Genomic DNA, 21,097 nt, shown 5'->3' on the forward strand with positions numbered 1-21,097 from the left:
ATTACAAATGTTCATCCTCACGGTTCGAACTAACACATGTTTCTACCCTTAGCTCAACTAAGTGAGCTATCCTTCCACTCTAATTGTTTGTTAGTGTAGAATTACTTTTCAGCAATTGCATATCCTTTAAAACTCATGTATTATCAATACACTGTTAATTAATTAAATGGAGAAAAAATTAACCACGGGTCTTGATACTAGTAATTACTACATGAGGATAAAAGTAAGATTCAACAGGTAATTAACTCAAATAATTTTCATCGCCAACGCGTACCAAACAGACACTTGTTTTGCGTTTCAGCTCCTCCTCGTGATTCAGAAAATGTTTGTGTGACTGACATAAGTGTTGTTAACACAGCCACAACCAATGGTGGTTACCTCCAACCCCATTCGTCTTCTTCCTTCTTCCCTCGCCTCTTTGGCTCACCATCACTCCCCATTTTCACGGCGGTGGCGGCGTCCCTCTTCCATCTCACTCCCCGCAGTTTCTCCCATCCACTCCAGTAACTAACTAACCACCATTTCATTTCATCTTTCTGTATCTTGTTAGATTTTCACATTTTGATTGCTTTGGATTCGAACACGTTGCAATTGCAAATATTGACTGGACTCAAATTTGATTCAATTTCTCTTGGTTTCTGAATTCACTGCAGTTTCTGCCAATGGAGGAGGAGGAGGTGCTGAGATTGATCAAACAGAAATTGTATTCATGGGGACTGGAACTAGTGAAGGGGTTCCGCGAGTTAGCTGCTTGACTAATCCTTTAAGCAAATGTTCGGTATATATGAGTGCTAATTTGATTAGAGAATGGAGTTCAATGTTTAGGGTTTATTGAACTTTTTCATGAGTTTTTTACAGGTCTGTTCGAAAGCGGCGAGACCGGGTGATAAGAATAGGAGACTTAACACCAGCATCCTTATTCGTCACCCTAACCCCTCTGGAACACACAATATTCTTATAGATGCTGGAAAGTATGTTTCAAATTTCCCTATATAATATTTGTTGCAATCTTGTTAGATCAGGAGCTAGGTTTGCCCCAAAATAGGATTTCTTTAAATTTTTTGACTTCTCAAAATTCTGCTGGAACATGGACAAATCAATTGTTAGCAATTGTAGCTTTCGTTCGACATGCTGCTAGTATAATGCATACACTGAAGAAGACCAATGTTTATCCATTCACATTATTTTCACTGTTGTTCATCACAGTTTATGCATTAAAAAAGACCTTCAATGACTTGGTAGCATGCATATGCATGGATATATGCATCTTGATCGTTATAGAATTGTGGATGTAAATGAGTTCTTTTTTCATATTTTTCTTAGTGATCGTCTTTTGTGCCTAATTCATGATATGATATATACTGTGTCAGGAAATAGTGATGTATGAACAATGAATATATTAAGGGTTTTAAAAACTTTTAAAATGGGATTTGAATTCTGTATAAGTAAAACCCATATATGATTGTATATGTCCATTATAACAATTTTTTGTTCTCATTGCAGATTTTTCTATCACAGTGCTCTCCAGTGGTTTCCTGCACTTGGGTTAGCTTACCTGTTTCAATTCTTTAGCTGTTTTTTATGTTATTTGAGGAGATAGCTTCTACATTATATATATATATATATATATATATATATATATATATATATCAAGGGTTATGAACTGGAAGTACAGTGAAACATTTGATCAGGACATATGTACATCGGGGAAAGATACCAGCTAAATTAATTATGATTATCAAATATTTGCAATGCATTTAGATACTAGACAATCTAAGAGACAAAAATCTTAGGAGACAACATGTATATCAGTGTCATTTCTTTGGTTTTAAATGTCTTTTCTTGGTGATCTCTTGATCATTGAGCCTTAAATTTATGAAGTAGATGATGTTTATGCTGTGTTTTTCAACTTTGCTTTCTATCTCTCTTTAACTAGTTGTATTTCTGTCAGGATAAGAACACTTGATGCTGTTATTATTACTCATTCACATGCTGATGCAATTGGAGGTCTCTGATTTATTGTTACTACTTTCTAATACTCTTTGGATAATTAATAGCACTAGGACAAGTATAATGCTTGCTTGAAATAATATGAAATCCAACCGGTCATATAGACTAACTTGACTTCTTTCTTCTCCCCAGGTCTTGATGATCTTAGAGATTGGACGAACAATGTTCAGCCATCTATTCCAATATATGTTGCCAAGCGTGACTTTGAGGTCTCCCCTGCGCTTGCCTTCTAAAATTCATGTAGTCAATTTTATTTTCTCCTTGTTATCAGTATGAGTACGTTGTAATTAAGGCTGGAAAGGCCTGCTATATATCTATGCACCATATTAAAGAAATTAATGCATTACATGAGAAATTGTGAATTTGTCATATATTGAAAGTTTATGTTGCATTTACGTCAATTTTTTTAAACCTTAAAAGTTAATACTGAGAGCTACTGATATGTTCATGCTTTCCCTGGGATAACCTGAGGAAGGGATACAACTGATGTTATTCAAGAAAATATTTATGTGCTTCTTAGTGCCATTGGAATTTGGACCTCTGCATTTGCTTCAATATTTACACTAAAGAAATTCATTATGGATTTGAAAAAGATTTGTATGGTGAATTATAGTTAAAAATTCAAATGATGAAAAGGCGGATTTAATTATACCTGCCCAAACTAACTACAGAAAATAATTTATGCTGAAACTTAAAATATAATAGCCATCTGTAGAAATCAAATCTTCCTCTTGAAAACCAGAGAATCATTTGTCTGAAAATCCTGTCTAATCTCGCCAAATGTAAGATATTTTCTCATTTGCGTGATGGAACAATTTTTTCTCTATGTAAGCTTCTGAAACCATAACTGAGAGGGAAGCTAGCCCCCTTGCACATTATACTCATGCTTATCTCTAGATAATTTACTCCACTTTTATGATCATTGCCCACTATTTAGATCGCTAGAGTAGAAAAATGAAGAAATGTTTTAGCTGAAGTTTCTTCTCAAATATTTAACTTTCAGGATGGAGCATAATAAGCTTGATTTCTTAAGCTTTACTTGTCATCAGTTTTAGATATTTATTTTCCCTTGGGCTATCGATTTGGTATTCCTCTTGATAGCACTTGTAGCTATACCCTGGATGGATAACAGAATGAAAGCTTATGATGATCAGATGATTCATTCATATTTCTTCATTGAGCAGTTTTTTAGATCGGTTCTTCTGTGAATTATTTATGTATTAATTACCGAAATATGCAGGTGATGAAGAAGACCCATTATTATTTAGTAGATACAAGTGTTGTCTTACCTGGTGCTGCGGTCTCAGACTTGCAATTCAAAATCATATCCGAAGAACCATTTGTAGTACATGGATTAAAAGTTAGTACTGTTAACATTTTTAATAGTTTGAAGTCGGAGTAGTGTTTAAGTACTTTTTCCTGTTCACTCAATCTATTTTCTATTGAACAAATCAATTAACTTCTGGCAATGTCCCTTCTTGTGCATTGGGCTTGGCTCTGATTTTTAGTCTTCTGTTGTTATTGTATTTCAGTTTACCCCATTACCAGTTTGGCATGGCAAGGGTTATCGCTCCCTTGGTTTTCGTTTTGGCAATATATGCTACATAAGGTAATGTTTCTTACTAAATGGAAACTTTTTCATTATATTGTTATTCAATCCATCTTTTTCATCAATGTGTTCTGATCTTGTGTCTAAATTTGCAGTGATGTCAGTGAAATTCCTGAAGAAACTTATCCACTTTTAAAGGACTGTGAAATTCTAATCATGGTGACTCACCCTCCCATCCTTTCTATCTTGCTACAAACGTGTCTCATTTTTACATGAAATAACTGGAAGTAGGGTGTAGATGTGTACAATTTCTCTTTCTCTCTTAAAGCTATGATTTTACAGGATGCACTGAGACCCGATCGCTCTACAGCCACACATTTTGGACTTCCAAGGGTAATCTCCTTCACATTTCTTAATTCTTTTTTTAGAGATATGAAGTTTATTCTGATCTTCCATTTCAGGCCTTAGAGGAAGTGCGAAAAATTCAACCCAAAAGGACACTTTTCACTGGTAAGTTTAGCTTAAGCCTCCTTGTTTAGGATAATGTTTCCTCTACTTTCCTTCCTTTGTTTTTCTTGATGCAACAGTCCACTTCAGTCCATTTATCAAGTATTTAGTACCTGTTAGGCCCTCAATTAAGAAATTATATCACTGGAGAGGTGAGACGAGGCCCAACAAGAATGGGGCTACATGAGGAACAGCAGAACAGAGTTCATTAGCAGTTAGAGAAGTTGTTAGGGGAGTTGATAGTTAGCCTGTTTAGTTAAAGAACTAAGTTGTGTGGAGGGAAGTGAGAAGAGTGTCCTGTGTCAGATGCTTCTGTGTTGGGACTTGGAAGGTCCAGGCTCTCTAATCTAAGTCCTGGGTATTCTTTCTTGCCATTCATCTCTTGTACCAAGAAGGAAGCTGTAGCCTTAAAGATTCTTTTTCTTCTATCAATTCTTTTTTTCTGCTGTACCAGTTTCCTACCAAAACCATGATAAAGTCTCTCCATAAGTTCATAATTAGTAAAAAAATGCGGGTTGTCAATATTACTTTTTCCATCAATGTAAATTACAACAACGGCTACAAGAACAACCAGTCCTTTTTCCCACTAGCTAGGTTGGGTCCTTTACATGGCAACAACCAACAATAACAATTACTCTAAAACTCTGTCATGTATAGAGTTTAAAGATTGGTCATTTATTTTTGAATCTCTTTTATGATTTGGCCTATAGTGTTTCTTGGTGTCCCTCTACCTCTAGCTATTGGATCATCGTCTATATGGGCAGACCTTCTAGTTTGGACTTCTATTGGTCTTCTCATTATAAACCAAAACCAAAACCAAAACCACCTCAGACGAGACTTTACCAAAACCTAAACCACCTACTCCAATTTTCTCTCTAGTGACTCTATTCTTAAGCATATATTGTCTTGGGCATCCATTCATCTATCGTAACATTGTAATTTCTATGACACTGAGTTTACTTTCTTGTTTGCTCTTAACTGCCCAAAATTTAATTCCATACAGCAATGCAAGTCTTATAGATGTGTGGTAAAGTTACCTCGAACTTGAGTTGAGTGGTACTTTTCTATCACAAATCACACCGAAAGCATTCCCTCATTTCATCCACCATGCTTGGAGCCTATTGTTAACAATTAACATCCTCTTTATCTCTTCATTTTGATTAATGGACCTAGGGTTCTTCGAATGGGAGACTTGTGGTGGTGAATGTTTTACTATTTTCACCTATAGAGTGGGACTTGTGTGTCTCTTGCTAAACTTACATTCTATATATTCAGTTTTATACATATTTAGGCAAAAGGCTGTGTATTTAAAAGGGCTGTCTCTATATATACCTCCATCAATGTAAAAAATGTTTCAGAAAAGTAATATTGGATGTTTCCTCGTTGGCTTTTTAAAGGTATGATGCATCTGATGGATCATGAAGAAGTAAATAGCTATCTTACAAAACTATTGGAGTCTGAGGGTCTTGATGCACAACTGAGCTATGATGGGCTTCGTATACCAGTTAAACTCTAACTACAGTCTCATTCATAGAGACGACATTTTTTTTCCTCAAAGAGAAGTTATTAAAATAAACACTCAAATGAATGTCATTACAAGTCTCTTGACAATAAATACATTCTGCTGGTCTGTGCAGCCATTCTACCTTCTAAGTTCTAACCTATCATCATTCTTCCTTTTCTCTTTCCCCCTGTTAGCGACAAGAAATATTGAGGATACTACCATAAGGATTTTTCTCTGCAATAAAAGTTTTGATTTTTTTAAAACGTGTTACTATAGATAGATTATATAAAAATTAAATTAAATCCATGTTTAAGTACAGATTGTTTAGGAAAGTTGCTATTGATGACATCTTAAGATTTTAGACTGACTTGTTGAAATGATTTTTACCACAACCAAGCCCGAAACATGGTAGTTGGTACTCCCAAAATTTAGTGGATGTGCATTTTTAACAAGTAGTATCACATTTGAGGCTTTAAGCGTGATTGAGGATTTATGGTATCATAGTGATTTTAGTGCAAATATTAATTTGTATTAAAACTACAGGTTCATTGTTCAATTGTAAAGCAGTATTTTGTATTTTTTTAGATGAAAGAATTTTTTTTTTGAAAATTTTAGTTTGAAATGTATGGACAATATTATGCATCATATCGCCAATAATACCAATATATTCCGTGTTTTTTCTCAACATTGTTTAAACACTGATTTTTGGACTGAGAGTTTCTATTGGAAAAGAGCCCTTTCTATTTCCCCTTTGGAGAAGGGAACAAAAAGAGTTTGGACTTTGGACATGCTCAGAGGAGAGCTTATTGGCCACCGGAGAAGTAACTTCCTCAATGGCAAAAGGAAATTCTTTTTTACAACTCTTGAGTATTGAATATATAAAAATAGTAATATGCATGAATAAAATATAAACATGAGTATTTATTTTTTATATATCAACTTGATGACCCGAATCAAAGTAAGCAGATTTTAATTTGGATTTCCTGAAAAGAGTTTAAAAAACTGAACAAACCAAACCAAATAATATAATCGGTTCGGATGCTATTTTATTTCAAACTTGAATCAACCCAACTCACAAATACACCTAGTTAGTTCTAAAATTCTACTAGGTAAATACACTATTTTAATGGGAGGGATGAGCTGGGAGAACATATTGAGACTTGGGTCCCGCAAGATCCCATTTTAAAATCTTAATCATTGAAGAACAAACAAGACCATGACAAAATTAAAATGATTTTCTATTGCCAAATTTTTAAACATCATTTATGATGCACAGAACACAACCCATGGAAAGTTGAACAAAGAGAAAACAATGAAATTCTGCTAAGTACACACGTATACACACATACTACTACTTTTCATTTATGTTGCTACAATTAAGCACAATAATAAAACCACAGACAAGTGGAGTACTAATTCACATTAATATTTTATACAGATCTGGCTATAGCCATATGGAGCACCATTGATTAGCTCGAAAATTAGCTACTGATTAGCTAGAATCCCCTCATGATTCATAAACTACAAATCTACAATTCTATGTATGACAAAGAAAGAAGATATAAACATGGTGTGTTTTTCAATTAGTAATACGCAAAAGATGTCCGCTTTAGTCATCCCTACCATAATTCAACCTCTCTCATCCAGATCATTTTTCTCTCTATGATTTTTTCTTGTCACACTAAGGAAAAAGTCATGTTAACATGTACTTAAAACACATCCACCTTGATCAACTGTGAATAGAAGAGAGATAAATGAATGTTATAATAAGTGGTGTAATAGAAAAAAATATAGTAAAAATATGATGTAAATTAAATTTAAATATGAATGTATTAAATTAAAGCTGCACTCGTAATGTCATAAATCATTTTTTCTCTCATCGTATCTGATTTGTCTGCCTCCTCATGGAGTGTCTATCAATAATTCTCCACATCATAACATAATTAGTAGCATCGTTAATTTTCCACACTGATAAGTGATAATGATCATTATGAAGTGAAAGTGACTGGGGCGACAAAAGTTGTGGCTGTTAAAGATACGCTGTTAAAGGTTTAGATAGGCAGGCAGCTTTGTCTTAATTTGTAGATCCCTAACCTACCAAGGTCAATTTGTTTACAATTTAAAACAAAGAACCATGCAAAATTTGTCAGAGTTTCAGCTTTTTTTTTATACTCAATAGTTACAATGATAGTGAAATGAACGATGATGAAAAGAAAGTATGATTTAAATACAGAGAATATGTGAAAATTAATAAAGCTTTAAGCCATGCTTGTTAGAATTTAATCAATGAATCAATCATGTCACCCTAAAATGAGAAAGTTGAGAAGGGTCTAATAGCCATGATGTTAAATGATAGAATTTGAAGTCTGCCTCCCCCATATATGTACCTCTGCGTCTATCTGTATATACAAATGAGATATCTTCTTCAAAGGCGAGAGAATTACTTTTATAGAGAAAAGTTTTTTTTTTTGAAAGGTTTATAGAGAAAAGTTAATCATTACAATTATTTTTTTACAAATAAATTGAGTTGTTTTATTAACTTTATACTCATTTACTTTATTCTCTAAAGTAGCTCGAGCAAAAATCCTATATAAATAATGAGTTTAATTTCTATGCACTGACGGTGTAAAGTTTTTTTACACCGTCAATGAATCAGATTTCTAGGATGTGAGAAAATCTCTTATTTTATTTTATTTAATTAATTAACATGGTATATCCTTGAAATCTGATTAGTTAACGGTGTAAAAAATCTTTACACTTTCGGTGCATCAAACTTTATCTCATAAATGATATTCATTTCGGTCTTCATTTATTTATCTTTCTCTATGCAGGAGTGGATTTTCTTGTCCTCAAGATTATTGTAGTACTTTCCAATAAATGTCTTTTTTTAGTATTTATTAAAAAATGACTTTCTCTAATGTTTGAACTTATATGTTCACCCTTAGCGAAATCTAACTTTTTTTCGTTGAGATGTTGAGATTTGAAAGTGAGTTGACATTTTTAAGAGCAACATTGCTTCATGAAAAAAATGTCTTTTACTTTTGACACAACTTTAATATAAACACACTCACTACTAAACCATTACTTTAATGCATACTTTTTCAATTCGGTATGTTTAATTTTAATTCTACCACCATTAGATATAGATCCATCTTTTCAAAAGTAACTATTTGTTACTTCTACTAAATGTGGATTAATTTGGATTTTCCGAACTCAAACTCACATTAGTACATAATCCAATAAAAAAAACACATTTTTCAAAGGAACAAACAAGTTGGATTTGATTTGATGAAAGAATTTTCACATCCAAAAGATATACCCTTATTCATTCAAGTGAGATTAAGCATGAGGCTATTATTTTCCCTTTTTTAATTTTTAACCCTTTTTGTGTGCTTACTTTACAAGAGAAAGGAAAGGCAAGAAGGTTGTATAATTTGGACAAAAGGTTTTTCAGCAAGAAATTTGAACTTTAATTTAAAAAGCAAAAATGCACACAACAAAGTAAGAAATGATTTTTCTGGAGCTGAGAAAGAGAACAGAGGAAAAGACAGAAAGTGCAACGTCAGAGTTAGCCGCAGGGCTCCACCTTTTTTTTGGTTTTGGACAAGCTGATCAGGTTCACAGATGCAAGGGAATCCTGCTTCTCATCCACACCTCTCTCTCTCTCTCTCTGAGTTCAAAGTTTAAACAACAACCAAGTCTGTATTTTTGTTCATATTTGTGTGGCTATCCTTGGATTTTCTTGGTAATATTATCAAGTATGGTTTTCATAACATGAAGGAGAAAATGCATTTTTGCGGCTACACCAACACCAGCTTCTGCAGTTTCACCTCCACTTCTCTTGTTTCTTCTGCTCTCTTAGTAAAAACAAAACTTGTCTCTTGTGTTGGTGCCAAACTAGCACCAAAACCTCAAGCTTTCTAAAACTAGTTATTGCTTCATTGAGATAGAGAGAGACCACTCTCTCAACTCAAGTTTCTCTCTTTCTCACTCTGATGAAGTTTCAGACACTATTCCTCAGTTGAATATCAAAACTTGTCTTCCTCTTTGTTCTGTTCTGTTCATTCCTTCTTCAGTAGTATACACAGTGCACTTTAGTCCACCTTTCTTTCCCTTTTCTGTTTTTGTCAAAATTTGTCCTTAGATCCCAGAAACCTTCACCCTTACAAAAATCCAAGATCTATGGCCTACAACACAACCTTAGGCTTCTAAAACTTGCAAGATTATAAGAAGAAGAAGGATTTGATGTTCCATCAACAACAACAGCAACAACAACCTGTGATGGAAGAAAACATGTCAAATTTGACTTCTGCATCAGGTGAAGCTAGTGCTAATTCCTCAGGAAACAGAACTGAAATTGGCACCAGTTACCCTCCTCAACAATACTTGGATCATCCACCCCCAACTCAAACTCAACCAGTACTAAAGAAAAAGAGAAACCTTCCAGGAAACCCAGGTTTGTTTGTTAGTTCTTATTTTCCTATTCAAGGTTCAAACCTCATTTTGTTCTGGTTTGGTGAATACATCATTGTCTTGTTTCTTTCAGACCCAGATGCTGAAGTGGTTGCTATGTCCCCTAAGAGTCTTTTAGCCACAAATAGATTCTTCTGTGAGATCTGCAGCAAAGGGTTTCATAGAGACCAAAATCTCCAACTTCACAGAAGAGGGCATAATTTACCATGGAAGCTGAAGCAGAGAACAAGCAAAGAGGTGAAGAAGAAGGTGTACGTGTGCCCGGAACCTACCTGCGTGCACCATGACCCGTCGAGGGCCCTGGGGGACCTCACAGGGATCAAGAAGCACTTCAGCAGAAAGCATGGTGAGAAGAAGTGGAAATGTGAGAAGTGTTCCAAGAAGTATGCAGTTCAATCAGATTGGAAAGCTCATTCCAAAACCTGTGGCACCAGGGAGTACAGATGTGACTGTGGAACCCTTTTCTCAAGGTAAATAACTAACCAAAATCAATGTCACCTGAATCATGAATCAAGTTAATTTAGTTTAGGCACCATAAGTCAGACATCATGTTGTTCATTTATGATGGACTTGATTTGAATCCTAGGTTGACTTTGGTAGTGAATCTACATTAAATTCATGGAATAATTTCTACATCCCTTCACTGAAGAGAGACTTTCATTAATTACATTGACATAGTAGTCTCCATAATCACTCATTCCTTCACCAGTGGAATAGGAAATTCCTAGGAAGTTTTTATAATGCACTAGTGAAAAAATCAGGATGAAACTAAAATCATAATTTGCTAATGAAAGTTTATTCTGTTAGCCATAATTTTGGTCTACTGTCATTTTTTTAGTGTATCAAAAAATTTATTTAAAGCACTTTCAGAAAGTTTTTAAAAAACTGTTGGAAAGCTGTGAGAGAGAGAGAGAGAGAGACAATTTTTTTTGCTGTGATAGCTAGCACTTCAATTAGTAACATTTGTTGTATTTTTGTGTTTGTTTGTGGTTTCCCAGGAGGGACAGTTTCATAACCCATAGAGCATTCTGTGATGCACTAGCAGAGGAGAGTGCAAGAGGTGAGACAGGTGGCACATTAACCAACAATCCACTTGTACTACCACCACCCTCACAATCACAACAACCTTCATCCTCCTCTAATCATCATCAACACATGATAAATCTCCAAACCCAATTCAATCATCATCTCCAGAACAACCAGAACCTCCTCCATGGTTTCCCATTGAAAAAAGAGCAGCTAAGTTTCAACTTTGGTCAAGAAATCATGCCCCCTTGGCTTGGCCCACAAAGTAGTACTATTAATAATGTTGATCATCATCATCATAATCTCTCCTCTGCATCAATGTTCTCATCCCAAGAAGAAAACCCTAACCCTAGCATGGGCCCCACCCTCCCACCCTACCAAACAGTTCCTCCTTCCCCACACATGTCAGCCACAGCATTGCTGCAGAAAGCAGCTCAAATGGGTGCAACCATGACCACCACCACAACAGCTGCATCAGCACCAGCCATGATCAGTAGGACCCACCACCAGCCTCACGTGCCTCCTCATTCAGCTGCCAACAACAATTCTTCAATTGGTAATTTTGGTTTCAACTTGTCCTCACGTGATGCTGCTGCTGCTGGTGTTACTGCTGCTCCACCATCCCTTCTTCATGATGTTATCAACTCTTTCTCTTCTAATTCTGCTTTTGAAGGAAACCCTTTTGAGGACTCATTTAGTGCCATTCTAAATTCAAAGAAAGAACTTAACTTTCATGATAATGACACCCTTTCTAAAAAGGCCACCACCACCACGGATAGCGGTGGTGGTGGTGGTGGCGGCGGCGGAAATGATGACTTGACGAGAGATTTCTTGGGTCTAAGACCCCTCTCTCATAGTGATATTCTCAGCATAGCTGGCATTGGAAACTGCATGAGTGATCAAGAAAACCAATCTCAAAAGCCATGGCAAGGTTAGCTAGCTCCATATATAGATGGATTCTCTTTTTGTTATATTTATCATCTTATATATTTAAGAAAAGATTCTCTCTTTTTGTAGTTTAACTTGTTTATGATCTTGTCAATATTCCCAAAGGGAAGGAAATTTCTGAATCGATACCTATATTTTCATTCATTATATATGTACTTATTGAAGAATGTCATTATGTTCATAGATGATGAATTATAAGTAAGAAGAATAGATAGTAAATCGGCATTGTAATGATTGATGATTGAGTTCAATTCACAACATCTTACACGTGCAAAATGATTCGTTATTAATTTGGATGATTGTAAAAATGGAATGTTCCCCCATATTGCTGCAAAAAATGCTCATTTATGCTCTTTACGAATATTAGGTTAGGACTTCCACCAAAAGGAACTAATTTATATCATCACTTCAAAAGAATTTAAAGTGTGCCTTAACTTGTTCAAAAAAAAAAACTACCTTTTTGTAGTTTAAATTTGTTTAAATCTTATTTGGTTAACTCATAAATATATTTTACCAAAGTAGAAAAGCTCGTTACAAGACTGGGTAGTCGCGCTTTCTCAGAGAGAAAAAATTTTCTTAGTAAAATAGTATTCCAATAGTGTATTTATTGTTGATGTGACAATGCTAACTATGTTGCTTGACATCAAATTTGAACTTGTTTTTTTTTTTTTATAAGCAAATTTGAACTTGTAACCATTTTAAAGAACAAAGTACGTTACCAGTACGCCTAACTCACTTGGTTAAGTATTGTGTTAATTTAAAGCAAATTGTATATTTAATTTAATAATACAATATTATATTTCTCATTTCATTTAATAAGAAATTCAAACATTAGAATAAAATAAAAAAAATATGATATCATGATTTAAGATGATAAACAATTTTCAAAAACACATAAAATATTTAAGATAAATAGATATTATAGAATAAATTTTATATAGATATTGATATATAGATTCATAAGTTAATGCTAAACCCTAAAAAAATGTAAATATTTTTTTATGTGGATTTTTTCAACTAGCCCAACTACTAATTTTTTTTTTTAAAGTAATGTTATCAATTAATTTATCAATATGTCAGTCTAGTGGTAAGCAAACTAAATTCTTATAAGAATGAGAGTACAAATTTAAATAAAAAAACATTTATTAAGAGAAATATGAAATGATTTCTTAAACGGTAATGACGTGCGTTAAAAAAAAACTTCTAACTAAGTAGTGTAGCTTTAAGATAAAAGCAAATTTTTCATCTTTTCCTAATCATTATTTTTTGAAGCTTTAAAATAAGGATATGGATTTTTTTTTTTCTTTAACCAATTAGCTTTTTGAGTTTTTATCTTTACTAATTGACAAATTGAGAAAGATCGCGAATATCCAAAGACAAGATAAAAACAAAAAGATGGAGACAAAATAACAAAAATTGGCAACACATGTGAATAGAGCAACAATAATATATACAAGAGTTTGCTATATTACGGGCAAGTTCACATGTCCTCCGACTTTAAAGTTTCTTTTAAAGGATATGCCAGGGATGGGTAGGGCATATGAATGAAAAAGCATTGGATTCTTTGTGATACGGGAGGTTAGAGAATATGGCATATATAGCTAATAAAAAAAAATATGACATATAGTACATCAATGCATGTTGGATATTAATTGTTAAATATTTTATAGTGATTTATGAAACATTAAAACCCAAACACATTTAGGGAAAATAATATTGGTGCCCTTTGATACCTGATGTGGGTACAAGTGAGATTCAATCCCGAGGGATGATTCTTGAATTTGCATCCACGGGCCAATTTTTAAGAAATGGGGCATAAACACATGATGCTTATTAATTTTATAATCATCAATAACAGAGTTTATAATTTATGACTGGTTTAATACTCTTTCCGTCCAATAAGGAGTCTTATAATCAGGGACGGATGAAGTAACTAATTATCATTGTTTCGGTATCGGTAAGCAGTGAACGTTCCATATGCATAGACCTTAAACACTCGAAAGTGCTTTGTACCAAAATCTCTCAGCATACGCCACTCGAAATTACCATATTTCCAGGTGGATGCTATATATTTGGATATCTGGGAACGGGCCTTGGTATAGTACCGATTATTGTAACTCAGCAAAACAAACTTTCTTTGTCCCAAATCCTGAACTCAGGAAGAGCCCCTAAGGTAAGCCCTATGATGAAAAACTCGTTTGATCAACAAACACCTCTCACTCGACATAGTGACCCTCTAGGAAATCACCAAGACCTCACAAAACGTTTGCCGCCTTATTACTGACTGCACCTCACAACCTCATTGTTGTCCCATAGTCCCTGGTCTTAGTCGAAGTCACAAATTGGCCTGCCTTCATCTACCATGTCCCATATAAAGTCAGTTGCTCTCTGCTTAATGTTTGTGTATGATGCTAAAAGACCCCACAATTGAACGGGCCTACCCTCGTTTGTCCGATTGAATGTCGTGTCAGGAGATCCAACAACCCCCTAGTTGTTATACCTCTTACCCAACACGATACCCAAGATCGAAACCCTCAAAACTCAAGCATGTAAATGGCAAATTCCGCATTGCGCAAGGTACTCACACCTTCACCCCTCACCTTATACTTCTCTCGTACGTTTTGACTTGGGCGTTGTAGTGTTATTGTAGGTCCCCCCACTAGCACGACATGGCAACGAAGAGGCATTTTCTAAGCTCAGGGAGTCGATCACCCTTTTGACAAGAAAATTCGCCACCATTTGTCGTTCCCCTTCTCCCAACACTCTTCTTAGTGATTTGGTCAGACTTGGGTGATCAGTCATAAACTCATAAAAATTATTAGAATTTCGAATAGTTTATTAATTTTTACGAGTTTATATTTTTACAACTCCATAAATGAAAAATTACATTAAGCTCCATTAATTTTTAGACATTTTTAAACAAATACCCTCAACTTTTTTTTCTTCCTAATAAATATTTGACAATGTCTAAAAATTCAGGGGCTGTATTTTTCCATTTTATTTTAGAAATTGTGGAAAAGTATTGATCATGGCAGGTAGAGACGGATCCAAGTTGTTGAGTATGAGGGCAAATGCCCTCACTTAAATATGGAAAAATACATTAGAAAAAAATTTGAGTGGTAAAAGTCTGTGGTTTTTTATGATTATTTTGATAAAAATTGCCCTCACTTATATTCCACATTGCTAAATGCTCTCAATTGTGTTCCACATTGCTAAATGCTCTCACTTGAGTAGTAAAAGTATATGGTTTTTGATGACCCATTTGGTAAAAAATGTCTTCACTTGTGTCTCATTTGGTAAAAAAGTATATGTTAATTTTTTTTATTACGAATTTATATGTATATATTACCTTCACTACATAAAATCTCTAGATCCGTCACTGATAGCCGGTGCTTCTTAATAAACTGCCCTCAAGATTAACTGTGTTACATGGGGGTTCTTTAGGATCATCAAGAAGATTTTGCTCCTTGTTCAGTTGAAGCCGAATCTTGTCTTCATTTTATCTGCCAAATGCTACTTTTCTAGACATATTTGGCATTTAGTTCATTGCTAGTTTGGTTTCAATTGAGGGTGCTTCTTGAAAATCTTTTTATGACTATATTCAGTTTCGAGGTTTTATTATGGGTGGTAAGAAGAAACATGTAAAAAGCATGAGAATTTGTAAATATGGTTTGGGATTCAAAACGTGACATCAAAGCATACTTGTAAGTTGTAAGCCTCCAATCTAGGAAGGTTTTGAATTGGTATGAACGTAATTGTACACATGTGGTCATTTTCCAATCCTTGAAAATATCAGAATGGTTTCTCTCGCCTCATTGTTCTGTCTTTGTCAGCCATTGTCTTATTGAAATCAATCATTTTTTTGTGAATTTACAATCTCCCTTCATTGCAGCTCAAATGGCTGATGTTATGATGTAATGATGTCCCCTTCTGATATCTCGTGTAGCAGCAATTGGATTAATGGAGTTTCCCAAGACCCTAAGGCAGCAACTGAGTGAGATTTTGGTTCTCTAGTTAAAAGCAGTACTAAAATCACTGTTAAGAGACATTTCTAAGTGTAATCATTATTATATATTTGATTTTTCCTTCTTTTCTTATATTGTATCTAATTGGCCATGAAGACAATGATACGGTGGTAATTGAATCTTTGTCATTTTTATGTAAGTGCAAAGACAGATAAGCAACATATAAGGAAATGGTGGTGGGCTAGCTATCTAGGTAGAGCAAAAAGCACACTCCCCCATGGCCATATATACATATACATATATTCCTCTATTCTAGTGTTACTGTTTGTATTTGTGCTTTGCTTTGCTTTGCTGGGGGTACTTTTTGTCTGGCAGTCTCATTTAGAAGCACAAGGCAAAAACAAACAATGTGTAGTGCTATCTCTAAAAGCTGATAGAATTGCCAGAATGATTGAATAAGAGACTTGTTTGTTTCTTGTGTTATTTTAATGATAGAGCCATAACATAATCCCAGTTGACTTGTCACTGTAAAAGGCTAAAAAAAGATGCTTTCTTTCCCTCCTTCTTCTTTGCCCAAAAACTATGCCTAACTTTTCTGAGTCTTTGACAGTTGACTATAACCCCTCATCATGTACACAAGTCCTCGGTTTTCTGCCCCAATCCATTGCTTCATTTTCAATGCTTTGATCAATAAAGTCACAGTTCATTCATTCTAATTTGAAATGAGTGCTTCCAATTTTCTTTACAAATTGCAGGTGGACATATTATGTGGTTTATTATTCTTTCTTTTTATCCCTGGAAAATTACTCCATCCAATTTCTTCTATTTATACCCTCAATTAATTTTAAATTTTTTCACCTACCACCTCATATTAACTCTTATCATAATCCACATCAATTACTTAGTCAATATTGATCATTCTCTTTTTAACATAATTCAACTTTAAATAATAATATTTCACTATTTCAGCCATAATTCTTTTGCCACATTTTTTTTGTTAGAAATCTTACAGTGAATGTTCTTTTGTTTTCTGCAACTACAGTACTTCTTTTGTTGGTCCAAGACACAGAACTCAGATTTGGATTGGGGCTTCTGTGCACAAATTCAATGGCCCAGCTTACTTGTCCCCACTGCTTCCCCCCAAATGATTTAATATAATTCTCCAGCAAGCCCAACACCCCTAGCCGCAAGAAATGGGTTGACTAAAAATATCGCAAAAATTGCTAACATAATCTTCTTTTGACATTTTATGTTTGAATTTTGATACTTACTTGTTACTGGATAAAGATGAAAAATGAAAAATAACTCATTCACCACTCAAACCCTACTCCAACTTAAGAGGATATGGAAATAGAAAAGCAAGAAGTGAGAGATATAATAAGTGACATGATAGGAAAAATAAAAAGAGATAAAAGAAAAAAACGGATAAAAATGAAATGAAAGAGAAGTTGAATGTGAATATATAAAAGTTGGTAAAAGAAAAGATACACCTAAATCTCAGCCAATAAATAATGAAGTGTCAAAATATGTTTATCATTCCTGTTATTCAAAATGATATTGGTTAATATGACTCAATGTGTCGTAAAAGACTTTCATCTCGATCCACAAGAAATGTCATGTTCACTTTTTTATCTTGAAGTAACATCAATGGTGACCACAGATAACCAAAAACTCAAATAATAAGATTGATCGAACTGGTGAATTCCCTTCTCAGTTCTCATACAAAACTATTATCTAGTGTATATTTTATTTTATTCAAGTCTACCCTATTCATTTTGTTTTTTGTAAAAAAAAAAAATTGCAACCTAAAAATACAAACCTTTTCTTTTCTAAATGTACATATAAAATTAATTTTATCAACAAAACAACACAGTATTTCACTGCAAAGCACTTGGCAAAATCAGATAAACGAAATCTAATTCACTTTCACACACTAATCAGCTGAGAGTTTACAAATTTAATGTAATCTTATTGCAAAGACTGGAGGAGTGTAATACATCACCATCTGTCAAGACTATATTTCGCAGAAGGTCTCTTTCTTCCGGTTAAACTCGCGGAACATTCAACTATGCTACATAAACCTCACCATCAGAAAAATGTCTGGCAGGAAAAAGAAAAGAAAAGATACAGTTAATTATTTAGGAGACTGTTGAGCAGCATCTTTTTCCTCTTGTTTAGATCCAGTCATAGCTGCAGTCGCTGCCGCCGTCATGGCAGCTGCAGCTGCTCCAATTTTTACACCACCTGCAGCCTTCATTGCACCTGCTACTTTAGCAAATGCTGCTATGCCTCCAACAAGGATGGCCCTCAATGCAACTGTTGGTTTTACTGCCATATCTAAGATGCACTACCTGCAAAAGGCAAGTCAAACTAATACTTTTGAAAGTTGAAACCAATGTTTGGAAATCTATCTGCAATTGATTATGAAGCCAAAATCAATTTTGGGGATAAGTTTATGTGAGTAGCTTTCAGATACCAGAATTGGTTCCAAGAAATAGAAGTTGATCCAAACATGCTATAACCAGCAACATGAACAATCTAAAAGCATGCCAACAACCAGCTAATCATGAATATTCATGATGTACTATTTAACCCTAAAAAAGATAGCACTTCCTTATTTTCATTGAATCCTGGCAAGGTAGTAGAGATCATACCACTGTTTATAAGGTTTGTATGGGATTAAAAAGTACAAATGATTGTAAAACAACTTCGACGGGCAAAAGATGATATGCATAAAGAAATAGTCCTAAAAGATTAATATTGAACTTAACTTCCTGAATCCTGATACAATGTATTCTTCTTAAATATTTTACATTTACTCAGATTAAGCTCTGATAGAAACAACTGAAGAATAATATGGCCAAACCAAAAAACAAACTCATAGGACACTTATCCCTTTCAGAAGTTGATGATCTAAATACAATACTAGAATTTACCATCATTAGAACATATTACACTTCGACCCATTCTAATATATGAACTATTGTTTTGTTGAAATTTCGGACTTAGATAGGTTGTGCATCAACTGATTTATGTACCCAATCACACACAGTGGGATATTCAATTCAAACAAGACCAGCATATACTTCACACAAGGGAAGCCGCTATAATTTGATATCCTAGAATAGTGAACATAAGCTGGATTTAAAGTGAAAGTACAGATGTTGATTTCTCTGTTCGGCTGTTCCTAGGACTTGTATTTAGTTGTAGAAGCTGGATTAGTATGGAACTTTTTCACTTCAATCCTTTCAAGTTTCAAACACCAAAACCTTGTTGATCCTGTACTTGGGCCTTTATTTCTATTAAATTTTTTGATAAATAATCTAACTAAGGGGAACCTATACAGTAAATAACCACCTACCGGGAACCTATCCCATACAAAGGCATCATCGAAAGAGATTCTTAACTCACCTCGTCTAATGTGAATTTTCTTTACCTGAAGCTAGCCAATAATTAAATAAATGGTTTACACCAGAACTCTGTGTGAAACTTTTAAATGTCAAATGCACCAAGACTCTAGCAATTTCAAGTTGAAGGTAGACCAGAATCAATTTCAACATTCAAATAACAACTATGGTCCACACTCCACAGTGACCTAGACTCTTTGGTGGACAGATAGCAGCATTTCCACACAGAAGAAACACATACCATAAGCACAAACAGCTTCAACACATGAAACATATTCTTTGCCAATTCCAATATTTCCTAGCAGTCATCACTATCAGAACAATCCTAAAAAACCCAATTAGACTAGAATTTTGGAAAATCCATGTACTACAAGATAAGGGTATGCATTTGATTTTCATTCTATGCCTAAAACAGAGGTCATAATTGAAAACAACAAATCAAATGGGGAAATTTGAATGGCATGAAGAGTTTGCAGAAGAAGCTAAAGTTGGAAGCAAATAGAAAAATGATCAAACCTGAAATTGAAAAGGGAAGTGGATCCACCTCAAAGATGAAACCTTAAAAATGATGTGTGAAGAGCGAGCGACAGGGAAACAACCTCGCTCATGTTTCCCCTTACCTCGGACCTAGAAATAAGGTTGTGCTGTGTGTCCCAAACGACGACGACGTCGTTTCATTCTATAAGCTTAGCCTGGGATAAGAACACGTGTACGTGTGTCCAAAGCCTGCTAGCAACAAAAACACAAGAAGAAAAAAAAAAAAAACTTTTCAATACACTCAATGTGAGAGTGTTTGGATGTCCATGTTTGAATTTCATTTTTCAATGTCAAAATTGATTTTTAGGTGTTTGGATTTCTCATAATTAGCGGTGATTTACAAACCACTCTATAGCATGGACCACTTTTGACGTGATGACATCTCACTTTCGTGGCGACTTTTATAGAGTGGACAATAACTGAAAAAAATGACACAAAAATATGGTATCAAAAGTGATTAACATTGTACAATGATTTATCAATTTTTTCTGTTTCATAATTGATTATAGCTCCAAAATAGACAAAATCAATTATGACATTGGTTTTGGGTACAAAGAGATAAAATAAACAAAACAACTAAAAACTTATCGTTGCCTTAGAATTTTCAATCATGATGAGATTTTACAATTTCATCTAATTACATTATCCAATAAAAGCTACACTTTCTCATAAATGTATTAAATATAAATCACTTATTTTCAACTTTTATCATATCATAAAAATTAATTTTGACACCATTTTTTTTACGACAGATGTCTTTTTTCATCGACAATTATGTTCGAGTCGGGAACATTTACATTAAAATTTGAATCCAAGACATTACTTAGGGAGAATCAAACATGTACTACTTGACACCATTGAATCAAACACTTACTCCCTCCGTTCCAAAATATAGGTTGTTTTAGGTTGTGCACATTGTTTAAGAACTCATTAATTGATAAATATTTTGATGGAAATACCCCTATTTAAAGTTGTGTTATATTAAGGAGAGAGAAATGTTATTATTGGTTAAGTTGATAGTGAGAGTTGTGATATGTGAAAATTAGAGGTGATAATTAAAGAATATAATATTAAATGAGGGTATATGAGGAAGAAAGAGAAAAAAAATGCATTGGTTTGCAAAACAACTTATATTTCAGAATATATTACAAATTCTAAAACAACTTACATT

The 21,097-nt window shown here is 34.2% G+C and overlaps 3 protein-coding genes across 3 annotated transcripts; 2 read left to right on the forward strand and 1 right to left on the reverse strand.

The window, feature by feature from the left end:
• Window positions 1-274: 274 nt before the first annotated feature.
• Window positions 275-5,833, forward strand: LOC130746559 (putative hydrolase C777.06c). Its single transcript, XM_057599235.1, has 12 exons — window positions 275-503; window positions 654-778; window positions 859-971; window positions 1,504-1,545; window positions 1,952-2,007; window positions 2,143-2,219; window positions 3,251-3,370; window positions 3,543-3,619; window positions 3,715-3,778; window positions 3,902-3,952; window positions 4,021-4,069; window positions 5,464-5,833. Exons 1-12 carry the CDS (start codon window positions 368-370, stop codon window positions 5,580-5,582), a joined length of 1,029 nt encoding a protein of 342 aa, XP_057455218.1. The 5' UTR covers window positions 275-367; the 3' UTR covers window positions 5,583-5,833.
• A 3,274-nt stretch (window positions 5,834-9,107) lies between these two features.
• On the forward strand, window positions 9,108-12,184 carry LOC130746560 (protein indeterminate-domain 7-like). The gene is made up of 3 exons (XM_057599236.1): window positions 9,108-10,026; window positions 10,117-10,513; window positions 11,042-12,184. Exons 1-3 carry the CDS (start codon window positions 9,816-9,818, stop codon window positions 12,003-12,005), a joined length of 1,572 nt encoding a protein of 523 aa, XP_057455219.1. The 5' UTR covers window positions 9,108-9,815; the 3' UTR covers window positions 12,006-12,184.
• A 5,698-nt stretch (window positions 12,185-17,882) lies between these two features.
• LOC130746561 (uncharacterized) lies at window positions 17,883-20,063 on the reverse strand. The gene is made up of 2 exons (XM_057599237.1): window positions 19,906-20,063; window positions 17,883-18,333 (listed from the first exon to the last, which is right to left on the reverse strand). Exon 2 carries the CDS (start codon window positions 18,315-18,317, stop codon window positions 18,117-18,119), a length of 201 nt encoding a protein of 66 aa, XP_057455220.1. The 5' UTR covers window positions 18,318-18,333; window positions 19,906-20,063; the 3' UTR covers window positions 17,883-18,116.
• Between the last annotated feature and the right edge of the window lie 1,034 nt (window positions 20,064-21,097).

The sequence above is a fragment of the Lotus japonicus genome, chromosome 3, assembly GCF_012489685.1.
Source record: "Lotus japonicus ecotype B-129 chromosome 3, LjGifu_v1.2".
NCBI classification, from domain to species: domain Eukaryota; kingdom Viridiplantae; phylum Streptophyta; class Magnoliopsida; order Fabales; family Fabaceae; genus Lotus; species Lotus japonicus.